This window comes from Quercus suber, unplaced genomic scaffold (assembly GCF_002906115.3).
Source record: "Quercus suber isolate HL8 unplaced genomic scaffold, Cork oak 2.0 scaffold_37, whole genome shotgun sequence".
In the NCBI taxonomy this organism is placed as follows: domain Eukaryota; kingdom Viridiplantae; phylum Streptophyta; class Magnoliopsida; order Fagales; family Fagaceae; genus Quercus; species Quercus suber.
In genome coordinates this window covers 1,883,771-1,899,729 of record NW_027069502.1, presented here as the reverse complement: position 1 = coordinate 1,899,729, position 15,959 = coordinate 1,883,771, and the positions used below count along the sequence as shown (strand labels likewise).

At 32.6% G+C, this 15,959-nt stretch overlaps 1 protein-coding gene across 1 annotated transcript; it reads left to right on the top strand.

Moving 5' to 3' along the window:
• The first annotated feature begins 12,796 nt into the window (after window positions 1-12,796).
• LOC111998562 (uncharacterized) lies at window positions 12,797-15,318 on the top strand. Its single transcript, XM_024030651.2, has 3 exons — window positions 12,797-13,530; window positions 13,761-14,303; window positions 14,901-15,318. The coding sequence occupies exons 1-3, from the start codon at window positions 12,898-12,900 to the stop codon at window positions 15,000-15,002; spliced, it is 1,278 nt and encodes a 425-aa protein (XP_023886419.2). The 5' UTR covers window positions 12,797-12,897; the 3' UTR covers window positions 15,003-15,318.
• Window positions 15,319-15,959: the final 641 nt, after the last annotated feature.

The window sequence follows — 15,959 nt, the reverse complement described above, 5'->3', positions numbered from 1 at the left end:
GCATTAGCACCAACCCACTACCATTGCACTACAAACCTGACACCACCACCTCTAGCAATTCACAAAAACTCACAATCCACAATCAACATTCAAGACCAAAAAAAAAAAAAAAAAATTAGCAACCCATGGTCTCTACCATTGTGAGCACAACCCAAACCCATGGCAACCCAAATTCAAAGTGAGCACACCCACGACGAGCACACCACGGCAGCAAACAGCGAGAAAACCCACAGCAAACCCACACCACTCAAATCGCAAGACCCAATCTATAGCCCCTTCAATCCACTACCAAAAAATTGAGAGAGAGTGTGTCTAAGAAAGAATAGAGAAGAACGAAGACATAGAGAAGAAACAGTGAAGAGTCAGATGAAGAGGCAGAAAAGAAGAAAAGAATAAGAGAAAAGAGTAAAATTCCCCACAATTTCGGCAATACCATTGCCACAATTGAAAAAAAAAAAAAAAATTCCCAATTGTGGCAATGGCATTGGCGAAATTGTGGGAAAATTTTTTTACAACAAATTCTAAGTATCAGGCTGTTACTTATTATTATTGTTAGATTAAAATAGTAATCTCAATGTTAAATTTAAATTTAAATTTAAATTAATAATAACTAGTTACCTATGATTTATTGTGAAAATATTGTAAAAATATTGTGTACGTAACACATTATATTTTTCTTTAATTCTTCCTCAAATTTTGGCGTTCACTTTTTTTTTCCCCCTACCATTTTCGGCAATACCATTGCCACAATTACCTTTTTTTTTTTTTTGGGCACCCACTCATTGCACTTCTCACACTCACACATCCGAGCAGGTGAGGAAAATTGGGCAGATGAATTACGGCAACACTGTTGCCGAAATTCAAGTTTTTCTCTTTCCTCCATTTTTCTCATTCTCTCTCCTACTTTTTCTTGAATTTCGGCAATACTGTTGCCGAAATTCAATCTCTCTCCTCATTCTCCTAAATAACTTGTAACGGTACTTATAATGCAAATATGTTTTAAATTTAGCAATATTTAGCCAAAAGACTCTTATCTATTACACTAATTTATTTTACAATTAGTTCTACATCTCAATTTCTATTCTTTAGCTACCTCAGTTAAATATTCTTTTTTTTATTCTTTATTTATCATTTCTTTATTTTTATTTATTCCTTCTCTCTCATTCTTTCTATACAATAACCACTACAAATCCTATATATATATATATATATAAAAGAACCATCACAAATCTATTGACACCATCACTAGCACTAGCATTAGCACCAACCCACTACCACTGCACTACAAACCTGACACCACCACCACCAGCAATCCACAAAAACTCACAATCCACAATCAACATTCAAGACCAAAAAAAAAATTAGCAACCCATGGTCTCTACCATTGTGAGCACAACCCAAACCCATGGCAACCCAAATCCACAACGAGCACACCCACGATGAGCACACCACGGCAGCAAACAGCGAGAAAACCCACAGCAAACCCACACCACTCAAATCGCAAGACCCAATCTATAGCCCCTTCAATCCACTACCAAAAAATTGAGAGAGAGTGTGTCTAAGAAAGAATAGAGAAGAACGAAGACATAGAGAAGAAACAGTGAAGAGTCAGATGAAGAGGCAGAAAAGAAGAAAAGAATAAGAGAAAAGAGGGAGTTGAGAGAGAAAATAATATTATTTTATTTATACACACTAGCTACAGCAAGTTCTAAATACCCATACTTATGCTCCGTTTGGGAGTTAATAAGGGAATAGAATAGAATGATCATAAGGGAATGGAAATGAATGGAATGTATTTAAGTAAGGGAAAGGAATGGAAAAGAATGGAATTAAGTAACGTTAATTGGATGTTTAAAATAAATGAATGAAAATGAATGGAATGTAAATAATCTTGTTTGGGAGCAACATGGGGGGAATAGAATAGAATTATTTTATGACAATATTACTATTAGACCCCTATTTTAAAATAAAAAGTTGAATATATATAGGGGTATTTTGGGAGTTTTAATAAAAAAAATTATTAAATCTAATTTCATTCCCTCCCATTCCTCCCAATTTCGAGGGGAATGAAAATTTGAGGTTTTAAGGAAATAGAGAAGAATGAGTGTTCCCTCTTACCCATTCCATTCCCTCCCACTTAAACTCCCAAACAAGAGAATGGACTTTCATTCCCTCCATTAAAACTCTCAAACAAGGGAAAGGAAGAATATTTTAAAATTATTCTTTTCATTATTTTCCATTCCATTCCATTCCCTCATCCCAAAAGAGGCTTAAGTGTAGCTAGGATGGAAAAAAAAGAAAAAAAAAAGTTTACATACCCGAATGTGGGGGGCTTTTATGGCTTTAGTGGGTAAAATAGTAACTGCGGGTTTTTACACCCCCAATGCTAATGCTCTAAAATTATATTTAATTTGCATAGCAGTCCATTCGTCTATATTTTCCATTAAATGCCACATAAACTATGGACAGGGGGTTGGTTGATATAAACATAATATAATTTCATGGTGTGAAATTCAAAAACCCACATACTTTAGAGGTTTAGTTTGTACTTTATCCTTTTTGTATGTGTGTAGCTTTGTTAGGTTTGTATTTATTTTTAGTAATCAATCCCAAAACTTAGCATTGGTTCAAAGAAGACAGATTGTTGTTGACGCACCTCAAAATAACTCAATTGTATAAGAGAAACCAAGCCCAAAATCTTAGAAGCTAAACATGTGTGATAATTTTCCATTAAATGCCACATAAACTATGGACAGGGGGTTGGTTGATATAAACATAATATAATTTCATGGTGTGAAATTCAAAAACCCACATACTTTAGAGGTTTAGTTTGTACTTTATCCTTTTTGTATGTGTGTAGCTTTGTTAGGTTTGTATTTATTTTTAGTAATCAATCCCAAAACTTAGCATTGGTTCAAAGAAGACAGATTGTTGTTGACGCACCTCAAAATAACTCAATTGTATAAGAGAAACCAAGCCCAAAATCTTAGAAGCTAAACATGTGTGATAAGTGACCTTAGGGGCTATCAATGGGCCGAGTCGGCCCATTTTTACTTGGCCCATGAGCACAATAGGATGGGCATAATGGACTATTAACTAGTCAATGGACTGGATCGGGCTGGGCCAAAAGAGAAAACCCTAACCCATGAGCATTGCCCATTTTATCTTTAGCGGACTGGGCTATTAGGTTGGGCCTAATGGGCTACCTATGAGCTTGTGTTAGCATCTTATTTTATTATTTTCTATAAGAAAAAAATCAATTTTATTTAAAGGAAAGAATCAAAGAATTTAAACTTAATTCAAATTTTTTACGTTCAAATCTATTTAATTTTTGTTTTGTTGATGGAAACCAATGTAATTTTTTTATTAAGGCTTTAAATGGTTTTTAATTTTTATCTTTAATAATAATAAAAAAATGTCAAATGGTTAAATAATTAAAGTAGCTAGACTACTAGAAAAATATTTATTTAGTAAACTAAGTTTAACACAATCACTTTAAGTATTTTAGTGGTTAGGGGAGTTCTCTTAAGAAATTCCTACATAATGTCTCAAGATTAATCTTTCACACTCCTATATATTTTTGTTATGAATTCTGAGTTATTAACCACCCGTCCCGGTGGACCATCAGGGTACTGGGTTAGGCCATGGACAATGGGCTATTTGGTGACCCCTATGAGCTTTGATTCTAGTAACTCCAAAAACACACCCCAAAAAAAAAAAAAATCAAAACTATCAAGTCACTAATGGTAAATAAAAAGTGTTAGTGGTGGGTTTAAATGAGAATCAATAAAAACTTACCAACTCAATTATAATGAGAACTAATTTATAAAAACTTGCCAACTCAATTAAATAAAAAATACACACGCATGTTTCTACTTAGTAAGCAACAGAACACATTCATAGTATTGCCAATAAAACCTGAATTATTTCTAGTTGAACAAGAAAATGGCACGAAAGCAAAATCATGCAAACTTTCTCTTATTCTAATTTTATATCTAGAGTTAGACATATGATTGGGATTTTTTTTTATGGCTCTAAAATATTAAACTCCTCATTTTTTACATTGAATTAACTTACTTAATATAAAAAATTAAAAAAACTTAATTGGACACATGGCACAAATTAGACTCCAATTAAAATCTAACTTGGATTCTAATAGGATTTTTAATGTGCTTTAACTTAGGTTCATTTTTTGAGTTAGATTGAATCTCACTCATAGTTATTTTGGTGATTGAAAAATGCATAAACCTCATATATATATATATATATATAGACAAAGCTGAGAGAAAATTCAATTAGATTTTATATTAGAATTCGATTAGAATCTAATTTTGTGTTATGTGTCCCATCTAAACTAAGCTTTTAAATTTTTGTGCCTAAGTGAGTTAATTTAGTGTTAAAGTTAGATTTCAATTAGAATTAAATTTTGCGTCATGTGTTCCATCTAATCTAAATTTTTTTAATTTTTGTACCAAGTGAGTTAATTTAGTGTTGAAAACAAGAAGTCCAATATAAATAAACCATAAAAAGCCCTAATCATATATCTAACTCTATATATAAACTAGCTTGTAAGATGCATAATGTAATTTCTATATATAAACACTTAAAGATATACAATAAGATGCATAATGTAATTTCTATATATATAATTTAAATATTATTAATAGTCATTTTTATATTTTGTTAACTCTTTAAAATTTTTTGTAAGGATATTATTAGATATAAAATGTAAATTGTCCATATTTTTTTCTTTAAATTATTGTGAAGTACTTTTTATTTTTTCATTTTTCATTTTTTACGATTCATTTATTCTAGATTCTTTAGTTTTTGTACTTAATGGGTCCGTTTGGATAGCACTTATTGTTGCTGAAAGTTGCTGAAAACTGATTGTTGCTGAAAACACTGTAGCAAAATAATTTTTAAATGTGTAAATAGTGTTGTGGGACCCACTTTTAATATTAAACAGTGCGTGAACAGTGTGTGAACAGTACAGAACAGTACATAAACAGTAACCTTTGTCTCTAAAGTCAGCAAGTGCGGCCAAAAAAAAAAAAAAAAAAAAAGAGTAGACGCAGAAATGGCACAAATTTGTAATCTAATTAAAATCTAATTAGATTTGAACTTTTTGATTTTTACACAACACATAGCACAAAATTAAGAATCCAGTTGAAATCTAATTGGATTTTCTTTTAACTGTGGCTATTAATATATATATATATATATATATAGATTGGATGGACACATCGCACAAATTTGGACTCTAATTGAAATCTAATTTAGAATCTAATTAGATTTGGACTCTTCAATTTTTACATGATATGTGGCACAAAATTGAAATCCAATTGAAATCTAATTGGATTAGATGACATATGGCACAATTTGGACTCTAATTGAAATCCAATTTAGAATCTAATTGGATTTGAACTCTTCAATTTTTACATGACACGTGGCACAAAATTGAGAATCTAATTGAAATCTAATTGATTTTCTTTTTGCTTTGGCTATATATATATATAGACTAATTTGTAACTCCATGCATATGCATGGATATACTTAAAAGACATTAAGACACATAATATAATTCCTACATATATAATTTAAATACCATTGATATATAGTCATTCTTATATTTTGTTAATTAAAAAAATATTGTAAGAATATTATTAGGTAGAAAATGTGAATTGTCCTTTTTTTTTTTTGGTACTGTCTTACGACGTTTTGAATTTAGCTCATGTACTGCTTTATGGGTGAACAACCTAACCTTGGAACATAGTACAGCTCCAGGCGACGAAGGGCTGACATCGAGGTGCCAACCTTTAATTTTTTTAATTAATTCTAATATTTGATATTGTGAAGCACATTTTTTTTTAACGATTCATTAATTCTAGACTCTTTGGTTTTTGTACTCAATAACTCGCTTGAATGAATATTTATGATGTGGTCCAACATTTGACTCTAAAATTAAGAAATAAAATTCTCTAAAAATAAATAATTTAGGATACATAGTGCAAAATTGGACTTCAATTATAGAATCTAATTAATTTTTTATTTAAGCTTTGGCTCACACACACACATGAGCGCCAAATCCATTGCATTTATAAGAACAAAAAATTGACTCCTTGATTTTTGCAATGTGTGATAAATACCGTAGCAAAATTAAGAAGTTAAATTAACACAATAACTCATTTGGTACAAAAATTGAAAACCATAAATGGGACTTGTGGAACAAAATTGGGAATCCAATTGAGAATCTAATTGGATATTCTCTAAGTTTTGAATTGAACACCTGGGAAGATAATTATGGTGTGGTCCCAACATAAATTTAGACACATGATGCAAAATTGGATTTTAATTTGGAATTTTAATTTGACTTTCTCTAAGAATTGCATATATATATATATATATATAACCTGTGGTTACGCATGGGAATAATAAATTGAAGTGATGCTATTATGTTAGCTTGGGTTATTAAAATGATTTTAGAGTATTAAAATGATTTTCCTTAAAATTTTCATAATATTAATTACACCAAGTTTCTCATTACATTGTTATTATATATATATATATATATATATATATTAATTGAAAATCAGAATTAGATACTACGTATACTATATCTGTGGGGGGAGAAAAACCCAGCCCAACTTATTGGGCCCAAGGCCCTGAATGAGGAACACTCTTCATCCGAGGAGATGGGGCCTTCAGTCGGATGCCCACGCCAATGGGGGATGCCTGGAGATGAGCACGTATACCATNCTTTGAATTGAATTTTTTAGTTACACAAAAAATGCTATATATAAAATCATTCAAACTCTTTTTCCTCTATTCTATATATATAATAAGAGGTGAAGCTAAGAAGAACTCAAATTAATTAGATTCTATAATTGAAGTCCAATTTTGCACTATGTATCCTAAATTATTTATTTTAGAGAATTTTATTTCTTAATTTTAGAGTCAAATGTTGGACCACATCATAAATATTCATCAAGGAGTTATTGACGCAGTTTGACGCCGTCCGCGCGCGCGTTTCCAGTGTCCATCTCTCTCTCTCTCTCTCTCTCTCTCTCTATATATATATATATATATATATATGTAGGGTTGGTATTTGTGGCCCAAGCCCTGGAACAATTAATTTGTAGAGTATGGGTGAAAGAGCTAGGTTAAGTATGGGATTGATAACAATGGATCACAGCTTTCAAGTACAAGCCAACATTAATTTTCACGTAGAATTTGATAATCCGAAGAGCTACAATATTTGTTTTTCTGATGAACAAAAATCTTAGGATTACAACCCTCCCCTTATTGTTAGGAGCTTCCTTCCTTTATATAGTCACTCTTCTCCTCATCTTCATCGTCCACGTGTTCCTCATCCATGAGTTTGCTGAAGTACACGTCACATCAGGCATCTTCTTTTGGCTCTGTGTAAGTGGCGGTATGTTAGGATGCATTGTTCAGGGGTCTTCTCCACATAAATGCAGCCAGAAAAGTTGCTGCAGTACATTAAATATGGTGGCAGCAGCTTTCCCCTTAGATATTTCTCCATCCTTATCGTTCCATAGCATACTCAGAGCTTATCTTGATCAGGTGGAGTCCTCAGAAGGTCATTCTGTCCTTTCACACATTCAATTGATCTGTGATATCGCGTCCGAGGATTACAACCTCCTCGGACAGGAGATATCCTCTTCGGAATGTGATAATTCTTCCTTTTGAGGGTCCCACTTTCAACCGGACCTTGCCTTTTCCATCTTCTTCTTCTCGGTCGCAAAATAGCCCTCCTATGGGCCTTCGGCCCATAACGTTGGGCTGGGTCCTTTTTCTCTCTCTATCTATATATATATATATATATAGCCAATGCTTAGAGAAAATTTAATTAGATTCAAAATTGAATTTTGCTTTTGTTAGCTTTCCATATAAATTAAATTGTTTAGATTTTCGCTGTTATTTTTTCTCTAAACTAATAAGCATATTTTTTTTTATATTGTTTCTATTTAAATATTTTGTATGCCAGGATTTTGAACGTAACAAATTGTAATTGAACTAAACGATTCCATACACCTATCCTAATTCAATTTAGGAGATACTATTAAACCAATTTATTATTTTATTTTGTGTTGTATTTAGAAGAATTTCACAGATAGTAATTGTGAATTAATATTGTATATGTAGTATCCAATAGTGATTTTCAAAATTATATATATAATAGTAGTGTAATGCGAAACATGGTGTAACTAATATCATAAAAATTGTAAGAAAAAACTATTTTAATACATTCAAATGTCCTGGTCGAACTAATATTATATATGTTTTTATAACCCAAGCTAATATCAATAGTACCACTACAATTCATCATTCCGATGTGTAAGCATGGGTTACATACTAGTATATATTAATAGCCAAAGTTAAGAGAAAATCCATTTAGATTTCAATTGTATTCTCAATTTTGTGCCATGTGTCATGTAAAAATCGAAGAATCTAAATTCAATTAGATTCTAAATTAGATATCTATTAGAGTCCAAATTTGTGGCACATGTCCATCTAATCTATATATTACTAAAAGCTGAAGCGTAGCATTTAATGTTGCTACGCTCAGGTTGAGCCACATCAGCAGTCATGTCATTACCATTTTTTTTTCTTGAATTTGTCCTACAATTAAAAATAGTTTTTCTAAATTTAAAAATCCTAATAAAAAGAAAATAATTCCCAACCTTATGTCTTTCACGATTACAATTTTAGAAATTCCTAACCCTATCTTTTTTACGGTTACAATTTCAGACGGCAGCCCATTGTGTTCCACAGTTACAATTTCAAACAGCAACTCCTTGTGTTCCACGGTTACAATCTCAAACGGCAACCCCTCAGCTTCCTAATGCCAAATTTTGGCTTTATAACTCCTTCATCTCTTCCTCTCCTCGCCCTATATTAAAACTGAAAATATATATCTATCTATATATAATATAAAACACCACTCCCTATTGTTTGCAATTCAGTATTGTTGCTGACAGTCCAATATCGCCTTCTTCTAATGCATGCATAAGTTTAGTTTCCATGTATAATATATTTTAGATTGTGTTTGGCAGGCAATGATAAAAAATTAGTTGTTTGCAAGGATTGTGGAGCTAATGTTTGCATCAATTACAAGATGGAGGATTTTGTTAAGATGGTGAAGGAAGAATTTGGTGGAAAAGGTATTTTCTCTAATATTAAAACCTCAATTTTCTTCAACTACGGATTAGTGAAACTAAAGAATATGATTATTATTTTGTTAAGTGGACATTTTCATAGGGAGGTTTTTGTTATTGTCAAGGAAGTTAGTAAGTTATTTCCTTTTTCAAGGCATATAAGCTGCACTTTTGGGAGTATCTAGGGTACCATGGAAAAGAAAGAACACTGCTAAGTGTTTGAAAGCAACTCTTTTTTGCTCTTTAGGGCCATGTTTAACTTTGCCTTGAGGTGAAAAATGAGACTACATCATACAAAAATGCAATCCCTCTGCAGAATGTACAGCAATATAGAGATACAGCCATATATAGTAATAAAGATTTCCATCCATGAGAAGTGGAAGCATACAAGCATAAACAAATTATTTTTGTATTTATTTATATGTGAGTTTTTGTTGTTATATTATTGCAATTTTAATGTGGAAATTGTTATATGAACCTATGAAATAATCATCAAGTTACTATTAACCTTGATTTATTTGTTCATATATATTCTAGAACATATATAATATTATATCATGTTAATATGAAATTAATTGACATTTTGTGATTTATTAGTACTTAATAAAGGAAACAAATATGTAAAATATATTAAAATAAAATTGCCAAACTTTCCCGTGCATAGCATAGGTTAGCGACTAGTTTTTTTAATTTTGAAACAAGTGAATTATTAGATGCAAAAACCAAAAAGTCTAAAATTGAATTAAATTATAAATCATATATGTAAGTACTTAGAAATTAAAGGCCCAAACCCACTTAGATCAATAATACCTTGTCCTTCAAACCAAGCCCAAACAATAGAATTTGTGAATAGAGTGAGAAAATAATTCAAGTGCAATTCTAAACTAAGTTCAAGTCTAAGGCCGAAGGGCCCAGAGTAATAGATAAGTGTAAAGTAAATAACAATTGAGGATAATATTCTCCTCGGGTAGGTCTGAGGATCAATCTTTTATATATATTTGGTTTAGGTTTGACATAAGATAATGCCTTATTCTATTCCCTTTTTTACTATTTCTTAGAGAAAATGTTCATCCCCTTTCTCAGATGGACCCCCTTCCTTTTATAGCCTTTTTCCTTGCATCTTAGCCCTCCACTTGGACATCTCCAAGCATTTCTCAAGATACTTGTCCGATCAAGGTTTTGATGAAGGTGGTAGAAGAAGATGCTAGCTGTGAAGTTACTGCTCAGGGGTCATTTCTACATTAATACAACTGATAAGGTTGGTGGTGGGCATTAAATCCGAAGGTGGGTAGTATATCCTCCAAGAAGCTTCCTCCCATCATCCTTATTCAGGTTGCCATACCCTTTCCTCTCCTCGGGTCTTTAAGGGATATCAGTTGTCCTATTTCCCTTTCTCTCCTCGAGTAAGTGGAACTTTTGGAGCTTGCTTACCCCTCATTAACCTAGATTGTGAAGATTGTTCCTTTGTTGAGACTCCTTGGACCCCACATAATATATATATATATGTTGATAAATTATTAAATATTTTAGAAATGTATGGTTTTAAAAATGTGTAAGCTAATACCATGTATAATTTGAAAATCTTCTCAAAAAAATTTATAAATTGAACCATGTAATCGTGATTATTTTTAAGGGTCCGGTTAATATGTGTCCTTAGAGCACACATTAATCATTCATTTTGGGAAATTTTTTATGGAGAATTGAAAAAGCTGTCAAAATAACTAATTATTTTTTTCATTTTTTCATAAAAAGTTTTCTAAAATGGTTTACTAATATGAGCTCTAAGGGCACACATTAGTAAATCCCTATTTTTAATTATACCCATGCATATGCACAGGATTACACACTAGTCTATAGGTTTGTTTAGATACCATTTATTGCTGAAAACTAAAAACACTGTAGCAAAATAATTTTTAAATGTGTGAATAGTGCCATGAGACTCAGTTTTAAAGAAAATTTTGCTAAAATCCGTACTTGAGAGTCCTATGAACAATGCACGGGACCCACACAAAAAATGCAGCCCATTCACAAACGCAAACGCGTTTTGTATCCAAACTAATACTACATATATATATATATATATATTAATAGTCAAAGCTCACAGAAAATCAAATTAGAATTTAATTGGATTCTCAATTTTACACCACATGACCCTTTTAATTTTTAATTTTGTACAAAGTGAATTATTGAGTGTAAAAGTTGAAAAGTTAAAATCCAATTAGATTTTAAATTGAATTTCAATTGGAATCCAATTTTACACCACGTGTCCATTTATTTATTTATTTTAATTTTTGTGGCAAGTAAATTAATTATTAGGTGAAAAACTAAAGAGTTCAAATTCAATTAAATTTTAAATTTTATATATATAATGAGAAACAATTACATATTTTACAAATGCAAGCTAATATCATGTATAATTTGAACATCTTCTAAAAAAATGTATAATTCAAATCGTGTAATAGTGATTACTATTAATTATACTCATGTATATGCATAAGATTACACACAAGTTAAACTAACGGTAATGTCCGTGTAACATTACGAATCATATCTTCAATGCTTTGACCAAAAATACTAATATAGTGTTTGACTAGTTAAAAATCTAATGTTCAAGGTTAATTGTTTAAATAAAAATTCAAGGATTACATTTGGATTTGACTGTCGCTGCATTTACATTTCTGACAAATGCACACAAGACATGAGCATCTCACACGACACACATAAAGACGGAGTGACATCAAATAAGACACATGGTTAGCAAAAGCAAAGAATTGATTTTGAGACAGAGCAGGCAAAGAACACAAAATGAAAGAGAACTTGGATGATTGAAAACATCTTCATAAAGATTCGCTACTTCTGTTAGAAAGAAATGAAATTATTAACCAGTGTTCAAAGCACCCCAACTTAAAACCCAAATCAAAAAAAGAAAGAAGAAAATGCTTGAACAAGATGTCTATTAACAAACGCAAAAATAAAAAAACAATCAAAATATTTGTCAAAAAATATAAATTGGGTAGAGGGTTTAACGTTAAGCCCTTAACAAAAGGGAGAAAGTTATATATATCCGGTTATATAGCCCATAAATAGGCAAACAAATTAACAAACAACAAATCTACATTTTCTATCCTATATTTGTATAATAATAAAAATTGCAAGGAATGTGTTGTGCAAAATCATATTCCAAATCATAACCAATTCAATGGTTCATAACTTCATATGAATGCAAAAAACTAATGGCCTCAGATTAATCGCAATCACAGTTCACAAATCACAAGGCTTCCACAGTTCCACCTAAGATGCAAACTTCAACCATGTCTTTATGTTATCCGCTTTCAAACTTTTGTTCCATTCCTTAACATACTTTAAATACCATGCCCTTCTCACCATCTCTTAGATCCGAACAATTCTCAACCCAACCTTTCTCCTCTCCTTGGCCACACCTTGAACTGAAAACATGGGAAGCAAGAACATCAAAGTTGAAGACACTGACAAAAAGTTACCACATTGGTACCAAATGAGACCACAAATAGGCTTGAGAAACACCCTCATTTGGTTCTTCCTCATCGTCTCCATGCTCTACGTTATCTACTCCACTAATTTCATCCTCACCAGTGAACAACATAAATGTCCCACCTCTTTAGGTTCCTCCATAGAACAACACCTTCAAACAATCACCAACGCATCTTCCACCAATGAAAAAGACTTACAAGATGAAGTCATGCAACCTCTACTTCCACAAAAATCCCAAAGATATGACACTGAACTCAAACACATTGTTTTTGGGATAGCAGCCTCATCAAATTTATGGGAAAAGAGAAAGGAATACATAAAAGTATGGTGGAAGCCTAAGGTAACTAGAGGGGTGGTTTGGTTAGATAAAAAAGTGACAACTAGAAGAAATGAAGGGCTACCGGAGATTCGGATCTCTGGGGACACTTCAAAATATAAGTACACAAACCGGCAGGGACAGAGATCAGCATTGAGAATTTCAAGAGTGGTTTCTGAGACATTTAGGCTTGGGTTGAAAGATGTTAGATGGTTTGTGATGGGTGATGACGACACGGTTTTTATGGTGGATAATGTTGTGAGGATACTTTCCAAGTATGATCATAGGCAGTTCTATTATGTTGGGAGCTCATCAGAGAGTCATCTTCAGAATATATATTTCTCATATGCCATGGCCTATGGTGGGGGTGGATTTGCTATAAGCTATCCTCTGGCCAAGGAGTTGGCAAAGATGCAGGATCATTGCATTCAGAAGTACCCAGCTTTATATGGCAGTGATGACAGAATTCAGGCTTGCATGTCGGAGCTAGGAGTACCACTTACCAGGGAACCTGGCTTTCATCAGGTAATTAAGTCTCTTTTGAGTTTTGACAAAAACAGTGACTTCAAAATAATAGCTTCATTCTTTAAGCATTTAAAAGAGAACAAGGGGATTTCAGATCCACTTTCCTAATAGGAAAAGGTGCTAAAATAACAATGAATCATTGTTGCTTCAATTCATCAGTATATCGTTTAAAAAATGTATAGTTTCTTAATGCTAGATTGTTTAACATTTGTATTTTTGTAATTATGCAGTATGATGTCTATGGAAACTTATTAGGCCTTTTAGGAGCCCATCCTGTCACTCCATTGGTGTCATTGCACCACCTTGATGTGGTGGAACCAATATTTCCACGCATGACCCAAGTCAAAGCCCTCCGACATCTCACACAATCCATCCAGCTTGATTCAGCTAGTATAATGCAACAATCAATCTGCTATGACAAAAACCGTTATTGGTCCATCTCCATCTCCTGGGGTTATGCGGTTCAAATCTTAAGGGGAGTGATTTCTCCCAGAGAACTAGAGATGCCTACAAGAACCTTTCTCAATTGGTACAGAAAAGCTGATTATACAGCATATGCATTCAACACTAGGCCTGTGACCAAGCATCCTTGTCAGAAGCCCTTCATTTATTACATGAGCACCTCTCGATATGATCGATCCAGGAAGCAAATAATTGGGATTTACTATCGCGATAAATCCCGGCCTCCTTATTGTCGGTGGAAAATGGAGTCACCAGAAATAATTGATTCCATTGTAGTCTTAAAAAGACCAGATCCTCTACGCTGGCAGAAGGTATTAGTGATTTCTTTTGCGTTCATTATCTAATGAAGCTTTTCACTCTAACCTGTAGGATCCGTTAATTAATTCTGTTTGATGTTGATCTATCATGTTTTCAAAATATATATTATTCATTAAAATTACATCAGTGGAAACAAGGAGCCACGGAAACAATTGGGTTTCCCATTTAGACAGTTACATGACATGAGAAATATGAAATTCTTTTCCATCAAATCCACACATTGTAAGAATTTATTATAGTAGGACATTTTCAAGGGGGAAAAAAGATTCCTTCAGTAAGGCCAAGATAAGGGACAACATTTCAACGTTCCTTATTAGATGTGATTTTGGTTGAAAATGAGAGTTGTAAGACATGAATTCATGACATAACTCATCTAATTTTTCAAGGGGAGAAGTGCTAGTGCTGTTTTGATAAGAATAACAAACTAGTTTCTTCATAACCTGTAAATTCTTCACTAGAATGAATTCTGATCACATTTTATTCACAATTTTCTGAAACATGTCAAATACATCATCCACATAGTATCTGAGTTTCTGAGTCCCTCTATTTTAAGTTGATATTACTAACTGGATCACAAATGTCTTATGCAGTCACCAAGAAGAGATTGTTGTAGAGTTATGCCATCACATAAGAGCTCAACAATGTACTTATGGGTAGACAATTGTCGTGAAGGCGAGATTAGTCAGTTTTAGTAGCATCAAGGAACCTAAGCTTGATCTCTCAGTGTTCTTATCTTCTTATTTGAAGATTTCTCAGAGGCAGATAAGCGATGGAATCAGCGCTATGGGTGTTAATAGGATCAGAGCTCAGCAGAGATTGATTTGCAAGCTCAAATCACACCATTAAATCCGCATATGAAAAGAAATTTTAAATCAACATCATTGATCATGAAATGAGTTAGCTACAATTAGCCATTTCTTTTTTTTTTTTTCTTTTTCTTTTTCTCTTTTTATTTGTGTAATCTCGATACAGGAAATTCAATGAGCAATGTTATATCCATATAATCCAGTCACAGAAAGCCTCTATTAGTGAGAGAGGAAAACCATGTTGTGAAAATTTTCTTGTACTGCTTCTTGGACTCTTAGCTCAAGCAAACATAATGCTGAAAGCAGCATCTCCCAGAATGGTTCTTAGGTCAGTTGTACTCACCAGATGTGCTTCCGTCTCATTATTGCTTGTCAAATTCAGAGGAACTGAGGTGTTTGGTGATGTAGCCACTGCCAGGATGGTGACATCAATATGAGTATCATTCAGAGGCACTGTTGTCTCAATTTGATGTATAGCTGTAACTAAGCCATCCTCTTTCACCAACTTTACTGCTTCCAAGCAAAGAAAAAAGAATGAAGTCTAATTAGGGATAACAATATGATATCTATTCTTGAAATCTTTATCCTAATGCTCCCAATGGATGCAGAGAACAGCAGAAAGAGGAAAGCATTATAATCTTAAATTTTTGGCTGTTTGAACCTAAGAAATACTTGCTTCTACTGAGATAGACCAAATCCGAAAAATTTTGGTTTTTTTTTTTTTTTCTTCATAAACATAACTTTCAATTTCTTTCCTTTTCCACAGTTTCCTCAGTGGCAAATGAAGGAAAATGACAGAAAATATGAACAATAAAAGAAAATACAAAGGGATTAATGATATCT

What these genes read in the sequence shown, in the direction of transcription:
- LOC111998562 (XM_024030651.2), top strand. Translation starts at nt 12,898, where the DNA reads ATGCAACCTCTACTTCCACAAAAATCCCAAAGATATGACACTGAACTC. An exon ending in GGGAACCTGGCTTTCATCAG is followed by an intron (nt 13,531 to 13,760) that starts GTAATTAAGTCT and finishes GTAATTATGCAG; the next exon opens with TATGATGTCTATGGAAACTT. An exon ending in ATCCTCTACGCTGGCAGAAG is followed by an intron (nt 14,304 to 14,900) that starts GTATTAGTGATT and finishes TGTCTTATGCAG; the next exon opens with TCACCAAGAAGAGATTGTTG.